This window comes from Ostrea edulis, chromosome 9 (assembly GCF_947568905.1).
Source record: "Ostrea edulis chromosome 9, xbOstEdul1.1, whole genome shotgun sequence".
In the NCBI taxonomy this organism is placed as follows: domain Eukaryota; kingdom Metazoa; phylum Mollusca; class Bivalvia; order Ostreida; family Ostreidae; genus Ostrea; species Ostrea edulis.
Genome location: NC_079172.1, coordinates 18,017,442 through 18,040,923, shown reverse-complemented (window position 1 = coordinate 18,040,923; position 23,482 = coordinate 18,017,442). Strand labels below are relative to the sequence as shown.

At 35.3% G+C, this 23,482-nt stretch overlaps 1 protein-coding gene across 3 annotated transcripts in view; it reads right to left on the bottom strand.

Moving 5' to 3' along the window:
• Positions 1–4,530: 4,530 nt before the first annotated feature.
• The window catches only part of LOC125659851 (glycogenin-1-like), a 35,019-nt gene continuing 16,067 nt past the window's right edge, over positions 4,531–23,482 (bottom strand). For 2 of the 3 annotated variants that reach the window (XM_048891641.2, XM_048891642.2), the window contains exons 5-8: positions 23,217–23,343; positions 20,756–20,936; positions 11,101–11,637; positions 4,531–8,968 (exon numbers count right to left, since the gene is read on the bottom strand). In XM_048891641.2, the coding sequence (XP_048747598.2) occupies positions 8,693–8,968; positions 11,101–11,637; positions 20,756–20,936; positions 23,217–23,343 (1,121 nt within the window). In that variant the 3' untranslated portion in view covers positions 4,531–8,692. Of the gene's footprint in view, positions 8,969–11,100; positions 11,638–19,686; positions 19,699–20,755; positions 20,937–23,216; positions 23,344–23,482 lie in introns of all 3 variants that reach the window. The other variant, XM_048891643.2, reaches the window with a different exon arrangement.

Genomic DNA, 23,482 nt, shown 5'->3' with positions numbered 1-23,482 from the left:
CTACATTGATCCAGTGCCTTTTTATGGGATTCGAAACTGTGACTGAGATGTATGAGAGTTTGACTTCTAGGCGGACAATTCTACTTTCACTTTAAACGGCAAGTTGAAAAGAGCATGCTGCATCTTTGATGTAAAATATCTCGAAAATGAATCAATGAATAGGGTCTATTGCAAATTTGGTCTTGTTGGAAAGGTTAGGATTGTTGCTGAAAGTTGGTACATGTAGCCGTCATTATACTGGTTTTTTGGTTGTTTTTTTTTTTTTAATTAGGAGGGGTTGAAAATGGATATATTTTCCTTTATTATTGTTGATTTTTTACTTCCAGGATGGCAGGTGCCTGAGTGTGTCTCGACCCATTTTCAGGCTAGCAGCAGATGTCATGATGGACCTTTAAAATATTTCACATGTGTACTTTCAAGAACCATATACATTATTTTTGAAAATTGGTTGCCATGGTAATAAAATCTGAAAATTAAAACATGGGCTCCTGAAGGCGAATTTTCTTCCATTTCCTGGTAGTTTGAGACCTTAGATTGATCACAATCGTAACTACCTGGCTATTTCCGTAACCGCAAATGAACGATTACGGAAAAGGACGAGCGCGTGATCCGATTGACTCCGAACAATGTCTCCCAATCTCCAAACAGAGCGCTATTTGAGAGATCTGTATTTTAATCAGATTGAGTGTCTCTGTGGCTATAATGGATATTGGAGTTATATAGCGTAACGGAATATACTGAGCTGACCGGAGTACATTATCTGGATCCACCCCTGCATATTGAATAAACTAAGTAGTATGTAAATGAAACTTGATTTATAAAACGTCACATTTTTGTTCTTAGAAAACCTGTGTTCATTACAAAGTGTTCTATTAACGAGTACTTTATTTTTAAAAAATAAAATATATAGAGGGGCCTGGGGCTTTCCTTAATGCAGGTATCATATTGGGAAAATTGAACGGAAAGCTTTTTCATAAATGCACTACGCGTACAATTTTCTCTATGATATCGCCACACACACAACCCCCCCCCCCCCCCCCCAAAAAAAAGAACAACAACAACAACAAAAACAAAAAAACCTACACAAAAAAAACACCAAAAAAAAAAAACAACAACACCATTCTACCTACGTAGACTCGTGCAACCAGGGCTGCGTTCAAGGGCTCGGTAGCGCTATATACGATTTTGAACAATGTGCTAGGTTACCCCTACGTTGGGATAACAATTGGCGTTAATTCATACAGTGCGTTCAACAGACCTACCGGTAGATATCTAGCCTAGCAGCTAGGCTAGCCGCTACAATCTTGAACGCAGCCCAGACGCTCCGCTTTCTTCGTAGGTCTCAGACGAAAATTTGCGGAGACAGCCGAGTGAGTGGTTTATCTAATTTGATAAGAAAATTCATCAAAGTACTGAGAGTACTCAGACTGAATACTAAGAATTAGCAAATAATCAATCAAAATTGCTAATTGTTCAAACAATGGATAGGCCTAATCATATTCTTAATTATAAGTTTCATACTTGAAGGCAATTGAGCTCACCTGAAAGTTTATCATTTTACATTACTTAGGGTCACACTGAAAGTTAATAACAACTTTTAAGATCTTTGAAGAGATTACGAAAAAAGTATGGACACAAGGTAGGGGACCCTTTAGACTACCATTTCCTGTCCTCCGTTTGGGAGTGTAGAGATACCCGAGAATGAGGTCACCTTTCAGACCTCTCTAATGATTGAGCATGGGATGATCGAATGACACAAAACTTAATAAGAGACAACGTACAAACTCATAGAACACTATAAAGGAATTACGACGGCCCTTGGGCTCACCTGGAAGTTCATGATCTTACATCACATGGGGTTGTAACTGAGGTTAATAACTTGATGTTTGAAGAGTCCACAGAAGAAATATGGAGGCAAATCAAGGGACCCCATGGTTTATCATTTCCTGTCCTCAGTTGGGGGCTGCAGAGGTACCACCTGGCGTGCCCGAGGGTGGGAGTCACTATTCAGATCCCTCTAATTATCAAACATGGGGGATCAAATGAAACAAAACTGATAGATAACAATTCACGAACTCACAAAAGGGGATCACGATGGCTCTGGAGGGCAAGGTAAAGAATAACTTTGATGTTTGAAGAGTCCACAAAAGGAGTATGAATGCAAGGTAGGGGGCCCTTGAACTATTGCTTCCTGTCCTTAGTTTGGGGCTGTAGGGGTACCATCTGAGGGTGGGGCCACTTTTCAAACCCCTCTATTGATTGGATATGAGATGATCGAATGGAGATTCAAGAACAGAAGCACTTTTGAAATAGCACATGTATACATCTTCAATGGTTTTATAACAACTATAATGTAAAAGGTCTGAAACATGTCAAGTAAAAGCTGTGAGAGGATTGATTACACAAAGTAGATACCATGCTTAAACAAGAGGCCCATGGGCCACATCGCCCACCTGTGTAATCTTGGCCCATATTTAAAAAGATTTTCTCTATATATTCGCATGTAAAACTTTGATCCCTATTGTGGCCCCAACCTACTACCGGAGGCCATGATTTTTACAAATTTGAATCTGCACTATGTCAGGAAGCTTTCCTGTAAATGTAAACTTCTCTGGCCTAATGGTTCTTTTAAAAACTTTGATCCCCTATTGTGGCCCCACCCTACCCCTGGGGGCCATGATTTTAACAATTTGAATCTGCACGGTCAGGCAGCTTTCATGTAAATTTCAGCTCTTCTGGCCTAGTGGTTCTTGGAAGATTTTTAAATGACCCAACCCTATTTTCGTAATTATCTCCCCTTTGAAGGGGCTATGGTCCTTCATTTGAACAAACTTGAAAACTCTTCACTCAAAGATTCTTTTTGCCAAGATTGGTCCAATGAGAAGAAGTTGAAAATGTAAAAAGTTTACAGACGAACGGACAACAGCTCAGGTAAGCTAAAAATAACAAAGTTCAACTACAGGTACATGTAAATTTCGAAAAAATGTCCGATCACCTCCGAAAAGACACATGCACATCTTCAATGCTTCCATAACAGCTGTACAAGGTCTGATGTCAAATAAATGCCGCAAAAGGAGTTGATTACAAAAATAGGTACCTTCAATTTAAGATATGAAAAAATGACAAAGCTCCACTACATGTAAAAAAAAATTTTTGAAAAAGACACGTGCACATCTTCAATCAGTCTGATTAACACCCCCCCCCCTTCTCTTTACACTGACGAGTGTAAGGTGGAGGGGGTGGTTTTAATCAGACTGATCTTCAATGTGTCCACTGTACAAAGTTTGAGGAACGTAAAGTAACATGTGCGAGAGGAGTTGATTACACAATGTATGTACCCTATAATAGCGAGCGAAGCTTGCTCCAATGATTACGCAATTGAGTCACGTGCCTCCGGAAAAATGTCGCCGTCACTGCGGTATACCAATCGGATCACGCGCTCGTCCTTTTCCGTAACCGGTAAGAAGACTCGGATGTGGATCGGCGCAAGGATGCATTTCTTCGCCGGAAGCGTGCCTGTGGATGAGTGTTAAAAGGCCAGAACCGAATCCCTGAATAATATATTATTTATATTTTCACCACAGATTCAGTTTTGGTATCATTAACGTCTTATTCACTCTAATACATAACATGTAAGTGGAAATTGATAGTGGCACAATACCTTAGATGTGTATAATATCTTAGATGCATTTGAAAGTTCACGTTTCATAGTGTAACGTACAACTGTGACGTCAAAGTTACGTTTATGTATACGTAGCAACCAACTCTGATGGCGTCGATCCACATACGAGGTTCATTTGCGGTTACGGAAATAGCCGAGTAGTTACGATTGTGCGGTATACTTCATTGACAACCTCGTAGATGAAACCGACAACCTCGTAGATGAAACAAATAATTAGTTTGGAAAGTACCACAAATGATTTCCAAACAAGCTTTCCCATACCCTCGTACGTTTTGTTGTGGATAATTGATTGGTTTGAAAGAAAAAATATCGCAGCTAATGATGACGTCACACTGTTTATATCACCGCGTTATATTTCCCACTTTAAATGAAATGCCTAAAGTCGTGTTGTAAGATGTCATGGGTCTTCGCTCGTCTCAACGGTCACACCATATACGTATTAGGGATGACTGCCCATCTGCCATTCAGTATAAGCCATATGCATGTTGTGCAACCCTGCCAAATAATAGCACCCTAGAAAGGGGTCATATAGGCCATTATGGGCAAATGAGCTCACCTGATAACAGAAGTAAATGTGTTCGACTTGCGAATTTTGAAGTTCATAGACAGCAGTAAACTCTGAAGGTGGTAAGGAGAACATTAAATACTATTAATTTACGAACAATATAAAGTGATATTACTAGGTCATCAACAAAGGTGTACCTCCAATTACAGAACAACATAATGTATAGTGATATTACTAGATCAGCAAAGGTGCACCTCCAATTACAGTCCAAGTTCTACTTTGCAATCAAACTAAAATCCTTCCTTCTTTTGATCTTAATGACTAGAGACAACAAAGAGAGTGCTCAAGCTTTTCAGCATGTGAATGCTTTATTTTTAGACTTGTTCAACAAAACATTCCTTTGGTAACAATTTTGTGAATTTATATAAATGTAAGCTTTTCAGAACAATTAACAAATCTTCTCAACACCTTCTCTACTACTAACAGCAACATGATTGTAGAAAATTTATGATTTCATTATAATTAACAATCATCACAATTTTTTTTAAAGTCTTTTTAAAGTCCGGAAAAAAAGTTTCAGGAAATCAGGTTTAGCACACAGCTTAACATCAGTATGTATTATGCAACTGGAATAATGACAGTATACAATCAAACTACACGAGTACACTTATAGGATCCATAGCACCAAAGCCATACACAACTACTATTATATCATTCTTTTTTAGTACAGAAAATGACTCGATATGAAACCTCAAAATCAAGTTGTTTTTAAGATTTAATACCTGTACAAATCATCGATAGGAAAGTAAAGCTCTCGTGCTCCATTTTAATCAAGAAGCAATCCTGGATTTGACAAAAAAAAAAATTAAAGCCTTTTTCAAAGTTACCAGTACTGTAAATAACAAGGATACATTTTCATAAAACAACTATATCAATTTAGGATATTCATTTTACAAAATATATATGTTAATTCATACACATGTATATAGATATATATAATTTCATTCAATATGTTTGCACCAAAGTTTCCATAAATTACCAGCACAGACAAAACTAAAAACACTGAATTTGTCATAATACATGTAGGGTAGTGACCAGAAAAAAGTTGAAAACAAATTTCTGCACATTAAATGCATAACAAAATGCACGGAAAGTTGCATAATCACTACAAATGCTATCCCTGAAAACTAGATTCAGCATGGAGGAAATTTCCTGATCCTTCTAATCTGTTACTCTTCAAAAACCTGGGTTTTAAACTTTTTGTTTCCTTAAAATGCCTCTAGTACAGGATCACAGCTTCATACATGCATACAGAAACCTAATTAAGACTATTAATGATTGTCTAACTCAATGCTACTAAATTAGTACTGCAATACGCTTGTACAGGAAATCAGTGCAATTTGTCAACACACACAGCACAGTACATGTTTTTGTAGAATGCACGGTACTTTTACAGCATTGCAAACTTTCAAAAGTTTGAGGATCTTGGGCCCATTTTACAAAAGAACTTACCACAGAGCCGCAAGTCTTAGATTGTATTACACTGTTATTACTTTGAGTGAATGAAGTAAAACTTTTTGAGGCTTAATTTTCAATATTTGAAAAAATATATTGCATTTGGAGTGAATGATCTTACAAAAAACTGGAAAGTTCTTTTGTAAAACGCGCCCCTGATTTCTACCCAACAACAACAACACACACCTGAATTCAAAAGCCTACAGTTGTTACATGCTACTTGGAAATAAAGTGGTTCATGAAAAATAAGCACAACAAATCTGTGATGATCTTGGAGATTTGACCAGCATTAGAAAGTTTAAAATTGACACATATTGACATCTTTATATTGTACATCAAGAAAAAACCCCAGTATGTACATAAATAAATCTGGCTTATCAATACTGAGAACAATGATTCATCACCAATATAATCACACCTTTTCCAAATATAATTCTCAGAATCACATTAAAGTGACATGACCGGTGTGCACATGATATCAGATTGATAATTAACTTTACAGTAACATTGTGATAACTTTCGTTTTTATAAAAAATCATAATCCTGTTAATCACACCTCCATTCTCATCTCAGTTTTTAAAAAAAAAAACTTAATACAATAAAAATAATTTTCGTGAAATAAAAAAAAAAAATCTAAATGAAGTTGTACAATAAAAAAACCTAACAAACTTTGTTGATTGTTGACATTAATATCATAATTTCTTGTTTAATTGCAGTACATGCAGGTTCAAATTTTGCTCATGTAATAAAAGTGTACAATATATTGTAATGCAAGTTTTTATGATAAAGTGAGGGAATAAAATAATTATCTCCAGTCATGCCACTTTAAACTTAAAGCAAGCCATACCAATTAAAGCCAATCAAAAAAACACAGTCATAATTGGTTTATAAATCTGAGGTAAAATGAAGCTCACAAGACTGTCAATTTTTATTTCATCAAATTACCTGCTGAACACACTCTTAGGTCTATTTTGACTAAAATCAATTTGACTAGTGAACCAATCATACAGCCTGTACCAAGTTCATGAAAACGATATCGATATATGTAAATGAAGACAAAAATGGAAGACAGTTTGTTAAGCAGTTCTACTAGTGAAGTCAACAGAAATACATTAAATCAAGTGTATACACACAAAGTGTACTCGATTCAGTACAACCAAACATATTACATTTACAATTCTAAAAATGGGTGTGTGATGTATGTATCATTTCCAAACGAAGTAGGCTTACTCCAGCACAAAAATTTAGGTTCACAAAGCCAATTAATGCAACCCCATTACACTCCAAACAGAAGCACTTGACATATTCTGATATGCACACATAGACACTTATTTAGCACTTAGTTTTTTATCACTAGGTTTTAACTACATTAGCCCAAATTGCCTTCATTATGCTCAAGATCACTAGTCCATACAACTGGGATGACCAAACCCATGAAGATGGACCTGTGGTTTAGAAAGTAAAAGATCTAGACTTTTAACACGCTTAGCAAGACTACACAATTAACATATACTGAATGAAGTTTCTCATCATTTGCTTAAATACCTGTTCAGATTTCAGGTTCATTTGAACATAAATTTTGTACGATGTGTATGGATTCTTCAACACACAACAACATGCTAAGAACATTGTCTGTCAAGACAATCATAGTAAACACAATGTTTCAAATAATAGTTCCATGTACACAATATAACAATGGTCACAGTGAAAATAAATAGAACTGAAGTTGATAATATTAACCAAAATCGGTTATGCACCAAGTTTTTAAAATCGATATTCAATTGAACCTGAACTTGTTCTTGATTAGGCTATAAAGGCAGAAAACCAACACAAAGTATAGTAAGTTATGTTAAAGTTGCCTACTCACTGGCCAAATCAACAATATTCCTATCTACTTATGCTATATTTACAGCTGAGTTAATTCCTCCCTCCAAACCTTTTCAAACAATTAGTATCAAGCAAACCATGGCACAGCCACAATGAACAAGGATTACTTCCCTTGGAGAATATTGCACAAAATTATCACAATGTGTGGATGGAATGTGATCTATACTGAAAATGCTTGATATCTTGTGAAATCCAGGTTTGGATTTTTTGTAGAAATCAGTTTTTATCACAAAATACTGATCTGAATAATGAATTGACCCAGATGCTGTGTTTCAGTAAACTGCAGTGGTTTTTTTGTTTTATTGCTATGGTGAAATTGTCATTTTTTCAACATCATCACACAAAAAGTGAATCTCTCCAATTTTAAAATTCACAAAGGGATGTTAAGATACCAAAAATTCCAGGGACTCTCTAATGCATTTCAAAACATTCATATGGCAACTGAGGTAATCATTGAGCCTGTACGATTTAATAACAATACTGATACAAGCCTTCTACTGTTACAGAACATTCTCCTCACACCTAAACAAGCACTCCGAAATAACAGAAAACCACCACTATAACAGACATCGCGGATATTCACTAAAGCCACTTACAACTTTCAAAAAGATTATTAACAATGCATATTAATAGTTTGTCATATAATAACATCACTGCATTTCACAAAACATTAACAACTAAGCAGTTTGAGGACCTCTAGATGAACTACATCAAAGGTCACATGGTCTCTTGAGAAATGTAGGCCACATGATCACCCTAGTAATATCATTGGCGATCACAAAAGCACTCCCAGAGGGACCATTATTTTGAATTATTTTAAATTTTATGCAAGTTTGAATTTCAACACATCCCCCCCCCGACATGAAATGGTACCTTGTAGTCACAGGCCTACATTGAGTGCTATATGTATATTTGGAGATATGGATCTACCTTAATAAACTCTGAACAAATTCAAAATTTGGAAGGAAATGTACTAGTAAGATTAACCCAGCTAAATATAAACGTATTACTCCTTGCAAATAGAGCACAGATGTATTTGCTAATCATAAAATTCAAAATAACAGCCTTGATATGATGTCGAGAACTTCCACACGTGAGCAGACCTACTCTTTGGGTGGTTGTTTCTGCTCAGTAGCCTTGCTAGTGACACTGATATTCTTAAATGGACTAGCAGCGTAGGTTTTGCTACTGGCGGCAGGACCTTGCATAGACTTGTTCAACTTCTTTTCGATATTCTCGAACTTGTCGGCACCTAGGTAGTCCACCTGCCCGCGTTCCCAGTTCAGTTTACGCTCTTGTTCACTCAGGTGTTCCTGGGAACCTCCGTAAGTGGCACCTGACTCCAAGGATAGCGCTGCTAGTTCCCCGATCAGCCCACCCTGCAAGGAAGAAGTCACAGATTCATTGGTTAGTCCTTGTATAATAGAAAACCTTTTCCAACACCCCTACTTACAACATAAGATATCTATTAAGACCAGGAGACTTTCAATTTTTGATGGTTTATATCAAGAGCATTGTTAAAAGAGTAACAATGAAAACTACTTTACAGATGCACCAAGGCAGATACACATAAATATATTGATAGGCCACATCTAATAAATTTCATTTAAAAAACAAGTATTATAATATGTATTAGTACAACAACTTAAAATAATGAAAATTATTCTACATTGAGAAGATAGATACATGCAAGAAATGAGATTGAACTTTCCTTTTTTTTTTTTAGAATAACAACAAAATAAATTTCATGCTTTAATCCACATCTCTTCAAATGCACCTCCTCCAAACTTTGTGTAACAGGAGTTTATGAAACATACCCTATCCCACCCTACAATGGCGTTGATACACTACCATGTGCCCTTAGATGTACTGCAGAAACTGTTTAATCTTTATCACCTCACCCCTATCCTGTCTACATCATAAAAGATTTTAAATTTTTATCACCAGTTTCTTGTGGTAACTATTTCAAACTTTGTGGTTTAGATTCGAAATTACGGAATTCTGATCATCACAGACATATCAAGCGAAGATTTCCCATTAAAGTTATATTCATTTCATACAATATGCTTTTAAAAATGGGAAATAGTTATGAAGACTCCTTTAATAAAGTTTTAATGCAATACTGGAGAGGAAAAGATTATCCAAAAGATAATTAGTTTCTATTTAGGTGAAACTCTATATAAAAAATAACATGATACTATGATATAGATATACACCTTTACAAGTTTTACACTGGCATTTCTCTAACTGTGAAAACTGTTACCCTTTAGAACCTCAGTAAAAACAAATAAATGTACAAATTAGCAGTTGGTATTTTGTTCTCTTCATCAAAAACCATAAAATGAAGGTATTCTCATACATCACTGAATACAGCCCTATAGTTAGAGAGCTTAACCTCACTTTTCCCAGAGACACATTCACCATGAATTATTGTGTTAGCTTTATTTTCCCCAACCTTGACTGACTTTCCAAATAAAAACCTTCCAGATAGCTGACATGTCATATTAATATACACAAGCTCAAATATTATTCAAGGCCATATATGCATATCAGTACAAAACTGAAAGCAAAGATTATTTCTTCCCTAAACCTACACTTTTTCCCCTGTGTCAACATGTAACTGCTAAATTCCTTATTTTACACGGCAACACAAGTTAAAAACTAGAAATGTGTTTATGAAACATAAATCCTAGAGATATAAGTAAGAAGATGTGTTTATGAAACATTATGTCCTCCAGCATGGCAAAGTTCCAAGTGTTGCAAATTTGACCTTGATCACAATCAATGACCTTAACCAATCATACAGCTTTAACCTTGACCTTTTTGGTCATGTATGAAGTCCCTATCTTGTACACAATAGTTCAAAAGTTATGATAAAGATTAAAGACATGGACTCACAATGAAACAGATACATCAAAAACAATATGTCCCTATTCTCTTGCAACCCCAACCCCCCCCCTCCTCCCAATCATCTTAACGAATCCCCAAAATGATTCCTTTTCACAACAATTGATCCATTTACTTGTCTACATGAAGTGGTGAAATTTACAGGAAAGTGCAATACTATGCTTTCTTATAAGTTTTGGACCAGTCAAACTGTATCAGTCCAGGTTTCCTTGTACTGTATGTAAATTTGAAATAAAACAGTGAATGAATTAATGATATATAATGTATTGCTGTGTACTTAAAAGTTCCCATGATAACATATTGCTCAAGCTCAAAATATTATCAAGTATTTTTTTGGTAAGTTACATCTTCTGAAAAAACGTAGGTATTTTTTATAAAACAAGTGTTTTCGCCTGTTAGACAATCAGAACATTCAACAATTACCTAACTTAACGCAACTTAATTGTCTCTGTCATATTCTATAACCACAGCCATATAACTGACTAGGAGTCTTCTACAACTTACCGGGGTATATAAAATGAATTTCACACACAGTCACAGATTTCACCCCGGGCATCTGCCTCTTTTTCATCGTGACCTTTACGCTTACTACAGGGACACTCACCTCACCCCCATCTGAAGCCTCGGACTCATTACTATTTGTATAACCATTAACATCATAGTCCTTGCTCTTTTCTTTTCCTGAAGAATGTGATTCTTCAGACTCTGTAACTGGATTTGTTTCATTGATTTTCAGATCACTATTTTTTATTCCATTTTCATGAACACAATCAGTTTCACTAACAGATTCTACTGTAGGATTCGACATTTCCTTTTTCATTTCATTTGCTGCTGCCCATGTATTCACAACTTGAGGAACCTCCAGAATCTTAGCAGTTGGCCTATTTTCTTGATTGTACATAGAAATTGGTTCTTCCACATAATGCGACTCCAAGTCAGAGTAAATTCGGGTTACTACTGGAATCTCTTTCACCTCAGAGGTTATGTCAGAGGGATTGGAAGAGTCTTGTGCTTTGGAATGGTAAGATACATCATCAATTTCAGGAGGTATATACGGATATATAACAGGGACTGTAGCTTTGGGTGGTTCTATGCCCTTCACAGGATTGGAGTCTACATGACTCGACATTAAGGTAGAGGTCTGGAATCAGAATATAATGGCATTTGGGATCTCACACAGCGGAGTGTGACTGCACTAGCTCTCAGACTTTCAGGGAATGAAATGTGTAAAGGCAAAAGCTTATTGGTGGAAAAGGTGGACTATTGGTGATCATACATAACCTCAATGCTGGTTTAAACGCATTTTTTCTAATAGAAGAAACATACGTGTCTACATGTACTGGCATGTTCATCTTGAGAAATTATGGGGTTTTTTCCTTTGATGAATTGTATGTTTTTTTCCTTTGAGAAATTACAAATCTGCACAAAATTATAACTTATCCCAGACAAAATTTCCAACACCAAGTGTAAACTTCTTAAAATCTTTTTCCAAGTTTTCTTTTTAGCTATGGCTAAGACATGAATCGCAGTGTCTTTGGCCCTGTCAAAATGATTTAATATTATACTATAAACGTATTTTTCCCTACAAAATAACAATTTCTGTTCAAACCACAGGTCCTCAGTACCCCTTGCTTGTCATAAGAGGTGACTAAATAGGGCAGTCTTTTGGATGAGACTGCAAATACCGAGGTCCCGTGTTGCAGCAGATCCTTACCTGCTCAAAGGCCGTAAGTGCTGAGTTTGGGCCTACATTTTGGACCCCTTCACCAGCACTGGTGACATCTCCATATGAGTGAAAAATTCTCGAGTGGGACGTTAAACAATATACAATCAATCCACAGGTAGAAAATTATGCGATTTGCCATTGTATGCCTTAAATGTACCATGTGGAAAAAAAAGTATGTATACATTATTTAGAACACAGTCATACATTTACAGACCATAGGCAAATCCAGGGCTTATATCATATCAATATAATAATTATGCACAAAGCTTTCGTGTTATCCTGGAAGTTGAAAATCAGCTATTTGTGACCCCTCCCTGATCTAGGTAAAGCTTCAACCCCCACACAATTGGTGCATCAGTTTCAAAATATTGCATAGAAAGCTTTTAGCTTGACATAATTATCCAGCACAAAAGGAAAATTTTCAAATTATTTTTGCCATCTAATACATGTATGTTTAACTTAGCCCTTCTGTGGGCCTTATCCCCAGCACATGAAGACAACAAAGGGGCATTGACCACATTAGGTCAATTGTATATCTCAAATGACATGAGGTGGACAGGTGGTTGATAAACAGAAATAGCGAAGTCTTAATGTAAACTTATAAAATATTCATGTTTAATAAAAGAGGTCACACCCTTTGATTCATGACCCCAAAGGCAATCTTAGAAAAGCTTTTCATTACACCAACACCAGGAACAAATATGAACATCTAAGTCTAAACCCATCTCAAATTATTGCCAAGAATTTTGTAAGAGGTCATGCCTTTTCACTCCCTGACCTCAGAGGAAATTAAAGCCCCGCTTTTTCATTTGACCTAACCAGGTGCCAATCAAAATTTCTATCTCTTACAGTTCAAACATTATAGTAAAATTTTGTCAAAGGTGTTGACAAACAGATGGAAAGAAACACCAAAAAATATGTACTCCAATCTTTAAAAGACTAAAAGCCACTTATTTGAGACATTTATGTCAAATGACAAAAGTTCTAAACAACATCAGTGACACTGTAGGTTTGATCTCAAAGATTTCTTTTCCTCTATCATATCCTCTCCTCCCATTTAAAACTATACTAATCTATTCTCTAGTGTTTGATAAGTGTCAATTGCAGTGTAAAATATATGTTTTCACTCATTTCTATGCACCTTGAACACTAATAATCACTGAACACTTTAGCTTATGTGTGATTAATTTCTATGTGTCTACGACATTACTGATAATGTTTGGTGCACATCATTTGGGTACACACCAGTGCAAATGACTTTGATCATATTTGTTTAGGTAATCAACAAGGTCACATCATCTAACACTTAAACAAGAGGTACACGGGCTTTAACATCCAAGTATCATTCCCAATGTATGACGTACATCAAAACTGTTGCATATAAAACCGAAATTGATAAAAAAAAACCTCTTGTTAACTTGGTCACAAGTGATCTTTTTGCCAAGTATGTTTTCAATCTGTTGCCCACACAGAAATTTCTATTTCAGTTTAAACCATAAATGTTCAATAGATAGCACTTCATCATGTAGTATTCAGGGAACGATTCAGAAACAAGTTAAAGCATCTTTATTAAGAATAGTGACCTTGATATTGGTCCAAGTTTACGACAAGTTGTCCAAACGTAAAACAACCTCTGTGCAAAGAAAAAGCTACACGCTCAAGGTTAAAGAGTTATTTTCTAAGATGTACTGCATTTTCAGTTTCAGAGCTGCAAAGCCTCACCCTGAAGTCAGATCCACCATTTATGGAGTTTAACTTAGTGGTCTTTCAGGTTTTTTTTTCATATACAGGGTATATCTGTATATGTTGAGTGACATTGACTTTTACAATTTGATCCTGAGTGACCTTTGTCTGAAAACCATTTGCCAGTTACTTATTTGTGTGATTGATGATCAAAGGTAACTTGTTTAAAAATTGTTAAAATAAGGAACTTTTTCCTCATATAAGGTATAGTATATGTTTTGAGTGACCTTGTCCTTTCCTCTCCAAAATGACCTTGAGAGATCTTGGTCCAAAAGATCAATAACTGTTGAAATATTGTTGAAATGGTGTGTGGTTTTTTTCAGGTATAAGGCAAATGTTCTGAGTGACCTTGACCTTTACAAAATGACCTTGAGTGACTGAAAGCCATTTGCCCATTACTTATGTGATGTATGATCAATACCTGTTCAAAAACTGTTGAAATAAAGAACTTTGACATGTTCTGAGTGACCCTGACCTTTCCAAAATGACCTTGAGACCTTGGTCTACAAGTCCTTGTCTCAAGGAACATTTCTTATCGATTACATTAATTTCTAATGAAAGGTTTAGGAGATATGAGCTTGGACGGACAGACATGATGGCGACTACACTAAATGCTCTTGGGAGAATAATAAAACTATGTACATAAATATTCTGGAATAAACAAATTCTCACAATGCTCTGTATAACACTATTTCTTGACAGGAATAAAGAAGATTTTTAAAAATTAAACAATTTTAAGGTTTTAGCCTTAACCAAATATGGCAGGGACCATGAAACTCTCAAATTTAGTTCACATTTTCCAAATGATGTCCCATTGGTGGAAATTTGTCATGCAAAATTTGATCAGTCAAATATGCATAAAAGTTGAAGGAAGGGGCAGTTATCAATAGGTCACCTGAGGTGACTTTAAAAACTAAAAGGTTTAATTGCCATCTAAAGAAATATGCAAGATTTCGATTTTTTCCTATAAGGATCACAATCAGTGAGCATTCCAGACCATTCGCAAGCTATCATATGTACATGCCAGCTTGTGAATTTCAGCTTCTCAAGAAGTAATTAATTTGTCTCGGCCTGAAGGAAATAACATCAGGCAACTCCATGCCAAAAGCTTTGACAGTAATCTCTTAAGGTATTTGTGCTAGGTTTGGCGAGTTGGTAACATGTAACTGTATAGAGGTCTAACTCAATCTATAGACAGTAATGTTCTACGAATTGTGTTCCCTCCAAAAGATAACATTCTATAGGCGGCATTTACAACACACCGGATTAAGATTGTCATAAACAAAAATTATAAGAGATGTGTTATTCAGTTGTGATGTTGGAAATTAGAATAATTGCTTAACAGAGCATAAAATTACAATTCTAATGAAAAATCATGAAGAAGAAACTATGAAGATAGCTCACTACATCGAGGCTTGAACATTTCATAACACTACATCACATGATGGCGGTTCAAATGTTTTGTGAAATTATTTCTATCTATCGATTTGCTTGCAAATAGATACAGTATTGGTTTAGTGACATGCTGGTCCCCGAGTTCGTAGCTCAATAGAAACAGTATCGGGTTAGTGACCTGCTGGTCTCGCGTTGATAGCTCAATAGATACAGTATCAGGTTAGTGACCTGCAGGTCCCGAGTTCAAATCCGCCAGTGTCTTCTGTTTAGTTCTTTGAAATTAATTTTTGAAGATCATGTCTATTTCTCCAAAACTGCATATTTATTGCCTTTTTGATGTATATACTTGTTACATATCTTCATAACATTCCCGATTAAATCATTTCATGCTGTAGTGAGCCACCTTAAAATCCCAGTAGGACTCGGAACACATGATTAACACATCACCATTTTTATGCCTTAATCCACTCAGCTGACCACACAGGATATGAATTCTGTAAGATTATAGTTTCGATTTCTTATAGATGTACCTCTTATAAAGCATTTGTGTAAAGTGTAGTAACTTGACTGCAGCTGTTCTGAAAGAGTTGTTAGTCTGAAATGCTTATGTCAGAGAGACACAATGACATAGTGACAACAGAAAAACTTTGATTAGTCAAGTTAATTTGAGCTCTCTGCTCAGGCAATCCAACATAGCCCACATAAACAACATTGTCATATCTTAATGTGACTGAACAGATAATTCATGTTACAAAAACAGGAAGAGGAGTTATTCAGTGGTAACAAGCTAGTATATTAATTAGGATGCTCTACATTTTAACATATTTGAGATAGAAATCATTGAGATTTCAATCATACACTTCAGACTCATACCTCTTATACAGTCTATCTAATAATATATGTTAATACTGTATGACAATTTTGGACCTATCCTTGAGTCAGAACCATGGGTTGTGAAATGCACAATTTTGGTACATTACTTACTGCTTTTCTTAAACATGCATTTAGTTTTTATGCAAAATTAAAGAAGACTTTCAAATGATAAAGACATTTAATCACTATGACCATTTTGGCAACACCCTGGTACTAAAACCCTATGCTGGAATCATGGAATTTACAATTTTGGGACTACCTCTAAAAACACATTCAATATCAATAGCAATAAATAAGATGTTAATTGAATGGTATACACATTAACACTATATGCCAGTTTAGTCCTGCTCTAAATTCAGAACCCCCTGGATCATGAAATTTACCATACTGGTTAGTTTATTTCAGCAGTGGGTAGTGGTAGAGAAGACGAATTAATGGGATACATTTTTCACAGTGCAGCACAAGTTATTGCCCCCTCAATACAGGGGGTGCACAATATGTTGCGGTCCTCAAGTGATTGCATCATTATAAGAAATAGATAAAGAATTTACTCTTTCTGATTGTAATTAAGTGCCAATTAAAGAATGTTTGTAAAAATTAAGTGTAATTACTGACAAATGATATGACTATAAAATTAATTTAGTCACTGATTATATTTATGTGTCCTCCTTATGTGATTTTTCACAGTCCACTGCATCTTTACATCAGGATAAGAATGTTTATAGCATATCAGCAATTTTTCATTATTACTTTTTAATCAATATTTTCGATGACCAAAACACAATAAATATACCAGAAATTATATGTGCAATCATCGCACATATTAAATATAATCTTGTAATCATTTCACACTTGCCCCCTTTTTTCTCACAACATACTTTTTCTGTTCTCATTAAATGAAAAGTTGCTTACATTTACGAGCAAAGTTTTTCTAGCACTTTTGGCAGTTTTTACCCTGCCCCCCTGGCCCTAGGGGTGCAGTAATCCTGAAATTTACAATTTATGTCTCCCTTGTCCTTAACATGCTTCATACCAGATTTGAAAGAATTGGAAGAGGAAGTAAATGTTCAATAGTTAACAGATGGTGATGGAGAACTTGCAATAGAGAATTGAATCTTTTTTTCCCCCATTTCAAAAACAAACCATGCCAATTTTTCTCCAAACATTATACAACATGTCAAGTTAGTATCCGTATATACTTAAGAACCAACATATCAAAATTCATAAACAAAATTTAAACCAGCATTCTTGTAAGGAACATGTGCAGCAATTTTAAATGAACAATAAATGAAAGTCTGAGAGTTAGTTGTGGTCACAAAACATCGGCGGAATCATATCAAATTTAATGGTGTCATATTCTTGCACTTCTCATGAATTTACAACAAATGAAATATCCATAAATCAGATAATACAGAAAAAACAAAGCAATTCCTAGCACTGACAATAATCATCTGGTAAAAATTAGACATATTTTAGGCATATTTGTTCCCACGTCATATCATCTATGAGCAGCCACAAAAGCTTCCATGCTTAGTTGCGCATAAGTTAAGGTCTTATAAAGCATGAATACGGCTAAACTCCCAAGTCATTAAACATTGACCTCAAAGCATCATATATTGTTACATGTATCCAAACTTGCCAAACAGCTCATAATAATTCACCGACTTAGTACTAGTAATTTTTATTCATATCAATCATTCCCCATCTCTTTCTTAGAAACAAGGGCCACAATCCCCAAACAATGGTCCTTATCTTGGAATTACTGTATAATTGCAATTATCATTATAAAAGTCTTTCAAAGAATACATATATATCTACTACTAAATGTTAATGCTATACTTTTATATTTTGTATTACAAGGACTTTTACATTGTCAGTAGCTTCATGAACAAAAAGTGGGTTTTTTCACCGCCATGCAGTTAGTCGAAAGAAAAAAGTACAGAGTGGTTACAAACTACCAGAATACACACGACTAAAGAAAATACATGTGATAGAATATTTTTCTTCCTGTAATCCAGAAATCATTGACAAAATATTAATTTTTTGTGTATAAAATCTTACTGGTAACAAATATCAGACTTGTAACTACATATTAACTGAGTTATATGGTATCAGGAAACTGTTCCATTTTGGAGGCTTGTCTCACAAATCAACGCAACAGACCAACATATACATTTAACTGCCCTGTGTCTTAAACCTATTTTTAAATTAATTTCAGTCTGGACCTTCAATATGCATATCAATATTGTAGCAGAAGCACATTAATAATGTAGCAGAGACATTTATTGCATCCGCATGGAGGAAGAAGTAATGCAATAGTATGTGCAGATATTACCGGTAATTCTGAAATTCATAAATATTGGCACCAGCTAATGTCAAAAAAGCATTTTTTTTCTCTAAAGCATATGTTTGTGACCTGCCAATCAATGCACAATATAAAACTTATATATCACAGACAAGGCAGTGCATGATACACGAGGGTCACTGGTGAGGGAGGGGGAAGTCTGGAGAACCCAGAGGAAACTCACGTGTCCAAAACCACCATACTCTTGTCACAATATTACTCTCCTCACTTAAGAATCAATTTCAGGTCACATCTGGCCAAGTGGTTCTACAGTAGACTTCTGATTTGACCTCACCATTTTTTTTTTATTTTGTTCTCATTATCCGATATAAATAGCAAGGTTCAAAGCTAATATCTACCGTAGTTCTGTAGTCAACAGCTGGTAAAAATACTACTGGACTAGCTGATGTTATAATTCGGGATCTGATAACATGTACTTTTTTAACTCTGAAGGGCAATGATGTTCATATCTTTTTTTTTTAAGAGTCTTTTGGGCATCATGGAAAGTGTGATAATCGGTCAAATGGGGAAAATAACTACTAAATTTTTAGATTTTAAATCTTAAAAAATAAATGTCTGGGGAGGGGGATGCATTCGGTCTGCACACAGAAGCTTCAGGCCGGTGTCCCTTAGACTCGTTGAAGTTGAAATGTAATTAGTAAACAGATTTCAATTCAAAAATTTTGTTTATTCCTATGGTTTAAATGAACTTACAAAAGCTATTCTTCAATCATTTTCAGTTCCTTATATCATCCCAAAACATATTGTGTAATCAATGATTTGACATCATATTGAATTTCATGAACAGAGAGAGCTTACATACAATCCTAGACACCATGTGAAACTGTTCACATGATCCTTTGCTCGGATAACCTATATTCCTTAATATAACATATTGCTAACTTTTCTCTGAAAGAAAATTGAAATATTTACACATTGTCTGTATTCATGGAGAAATATCTTCTTGTCAGTATGTTCCTCTCCGAGTATAAATGTCTTACTCTCAGTACCTCCACCAGTATAATAATCAGTTTGTTAATAACTAACAGTAATTGTTATCTAAAAGATTCTACGGCATCATAAAAGTAAAATCATGGAAAACATCTTACCATTTGTTCTTTCTGCAAGACATGCAATGAAAAAGAAAAGCAAAACATCATCAACAGAATGCACAATAGAATCCAATGTGCACAAAACCACAATAGCCAAGTCTTAATATATTACTTTTTTAGTACACAATTCAATTTCATATCATAATAATAACTTAATGATTTCCTGTTTACAGATATTTTGAAAATGGTGCTATGAATACGACAATGTGACTTGAGATGTGATCATCAGATATTTACAAGTTAGTGTGCATGAGGTGAGAACATCTGTTACAGATACTATTTCATCAATGATCAATGTCCCCCCTCAAAAAAAACCCCAACATTTCAATAATCTACACTCAATGACAACAGTGCTCCGTTTATGTACCTGGATAAAAAATTTCAATAGCCAGGGAAAACAACTGAATGGCCAATATTTTAGCAAGTTGTTTCTTCTTTTGAAAGTTTTGAAAGTATGTGTTGATATGTATACACAATGGCTCTCCATTCTGTAGCTCATTGCATTGTTAGCATCCTTAGATTAGTAGGCATGGAAGAAAAAGAAATACATGTTAGTTTAAAGGCATGCTAAGAAAGTGCATTACCAGAGGTACATGTTTGTCATCAGTCTATCGATATACACAGGGAAAAACAACAGACACTTTTAATTTGTTCACTGATTCACGAAAATAGTTTTCTATCTGACTTAATTTCAAAGGAATTATATAACATAGATTCATAATTCTAACAGCATTTATCAAAGAAACAGGATTTACTTTGCTAAGGACACATGCACTAAGAACTTGTAAGACCACTTTTAAAAGATTGTAAGCCTGCACATTATCAAAAGCACTATATGCACACAAATGCAGAATTAATGTATATAAATTTTTTTTTTTTTTTTTTTTTTTTACATGCATCAAAATCAATGATATTTCACTATCATGCACACTAACTGTCACTAAGGTTAAATCATTTTTAAAAAAATACATTTCAAAACACACACATCATCATTGTCATGAGCACAAACTATTGGTTATAAAACCTGCTAGATGAAAACAAGCCCAAAATGTGCAGTTTTACCTACCAGGGATGGGTCTAAAGTAGGCTGGATGAAAGTCATGAAGATGTCCCACCATATTTGCAAGTAGTCCTTGTTGTGTCCAGTTTCCGGAAGGGGGGTAACCTCCTTTGTGGTGGTGTTGTATGGGTGGTGCCAGGGCTTAGTGGCACCAATAAAATGAACTATTTTTACCGAATCCTTAAACCTACAAACAGTCACTGACACTTTCAACAATATGTCAAATTCTAATGTGCTATTTGAAATATAAATTGTTTTAGGACATTTTTTTTGTCTCACTGATCAAGAGAATTATTCATCATATCTTGTAGACTTTATCCATCAGGACAGAGATCACCCATCATGAAATAAAGTAACAAAACATTTTAATGATTCGACTTTGCAGATTTGTTTGTATTTGTTTTACACCCCATTCGAGAATTTTTCACTCATGTAGAGACATCCATTTTCAAGGTCACACCCAAAAGACCCCTTAACTTCAACTTCCAAGTGCTTGGCTAAGGGACAATAACTAATCTTTGCTAAATGTTTTAAATACGGAACCGGGCTTGAGAATCAAACTTGGACATCCTGGCTACAAAGCGAGTGCTTTAACCACACCACCGTGACCACTCTCTTCACTGTAAGTAAAACTACATGTATTTCCATCATGGAAGCACCCTCCACTTTCACTAACAGGGATGTGACTGAATTCCTCAGAAATCAGAGGAAAACTGGTCAAAAAGGGAGGAAAACACCTCACCCTACCTGTAAAAATATCATTTTCTGCCACTTTAGATGAAATCCAGAGCGTTTCATTTTTTTTCGAAAATTGATCAAATCAGAGGATTTTCTCTGAAAAGAGGAAAAACAAGATGTGTTTGTGAAACACAAATGCCCCCGATAATGGCCAATTCCGAAGATGGCCAAGGTCACAAGGACACATATCTTGGTACCAGTAGAAAGATCTTGTCAAAAGAAATGCTCATGTACAATATTAAAGCTCTAATATTTACCATTTAGAAGTTATGACCAATGTAAACAAAAAATTAAAAGTAGTCAAATGTCAAGGTCAAAAGGTTTAATACCAACGGAAAGGTCTTGTAACAAGAAATACTCATGTGAAATATCAAAGCTCTATCACTTACTGTTCAAAAGTTATTAGCAAGGTTAAAGTTTTCAAAAAGTAGGTCAAACTCCAAGGTCAACGTCGCAGGGTCAACAATGTTGGTACCCACGAAAAGGTCTTGTCACAAGGAATATTCATGTGAAATATCAAAGCCCTATCACTTACTGTTCAAAAGTTATTAGCAAGGTTAAAGTTTTCAAAAAGTAGGTCAAACTCCAAGGTCAACGTCGCAGGGTCAACAATGTTGGTACCCACGGAAAGGTCTTGTCACAAGGAATACTCATGTGAAATATCAAAGCTCTATCACTTATTGTTCAAAAGTTATTAGCAAGGTTAAAGTTTTCAAAAAATAGGTCAAACTCCAAGGTCAAGGTCACGGGGTCACAAATGTTGGTACCCACGGAATGGTCTGGTCACAAGGAATACTCATGTGAAATATCAAAGCTCTATCACTTATTGTTCAAAAGTTATTAGCAAGGTTAAAGTTTTCAAAAAGTAGGTCAAACTCCAAGGTCAAGGGGTCAAAAATGTTGGTACCCACGGAAAGGTCTTGTCACAAGGAACACTCATGTGAAATATCAAAGCTCTATCACTTATTGTTCAAAAGTTATTAGCAAGGTTAAAGTTTCAGACAGAAAGACAGGACAAAAACAATATGCCCCCCCCCCCCCCCCCCCAAACTTCGATCCCCCAAACCCCTCACTAAAATGGTATTGCCAAAACTCCCCATATGAAATTTTATAATTATTTAATCAGATGATTATACTCCCTTGCCCCAAAGGCTACAATCAAACCTCAAGTGTAAACCTCTACACAAAAACATTACTGCTAATCTTTGTAAACTTAAGTTTCTTTTCAAAGGAACATTACTCTTTTCAGTATACCTCGATTCAGATTAGAGACATTAACTCAGGGCATAAGCAAAACTTTTGGTCAAATATGGGGGGCTTCCATAAACTTTGCACAAATTGACCATGACCTTACCAAATGCCTTCAGTTCAGTCCCCTTGACCTTTAACAAGATCATTTTATCATGTCTGCCAAATGACTTTGGTTAAGGGTAGTTATATCTTTTTGTAGAAAGCAACCTCTATATCAAGTATTGCTTCCTAATGCTTCTCCATGACAACTGGACAAAATAATAATGATGCATGTTATATAGCGCTTTTTCCAGTTGCTCAAAGCGCTTTACAATACATTATTACCCCGGCAATCTAGAACAAAATCACAAACCACAATGAACTCGACAGACAGACAGACAGAGAAACTGTAACAGTGATTCCTGTAAGTATGGAGTGGGGTGGGATTGTAGTAGGTGTGAAAATAATTATGATTGCATGACTAAGTAACAACACTCACTGTGTGAAAGCTGGAAGATAGCTGTAGAATGCCTGAGATACAACATTGTAAATAAATGGAAGATGTCTAGCAATGTCTTTTGTTGCCCAATCTCTGAAGTACATATTCAGCAGGCCTTGATCGCCACCTAAAACACACACAGAGGAACCGTGCACAGGTTTATATTACATTACCATAACAATTAGTATTTACATTTCCAATATTTTCACCTCTGACATCTTTTCAAATTGTAATGATAGCCAATTCATCATGAACTGTGCTGCATT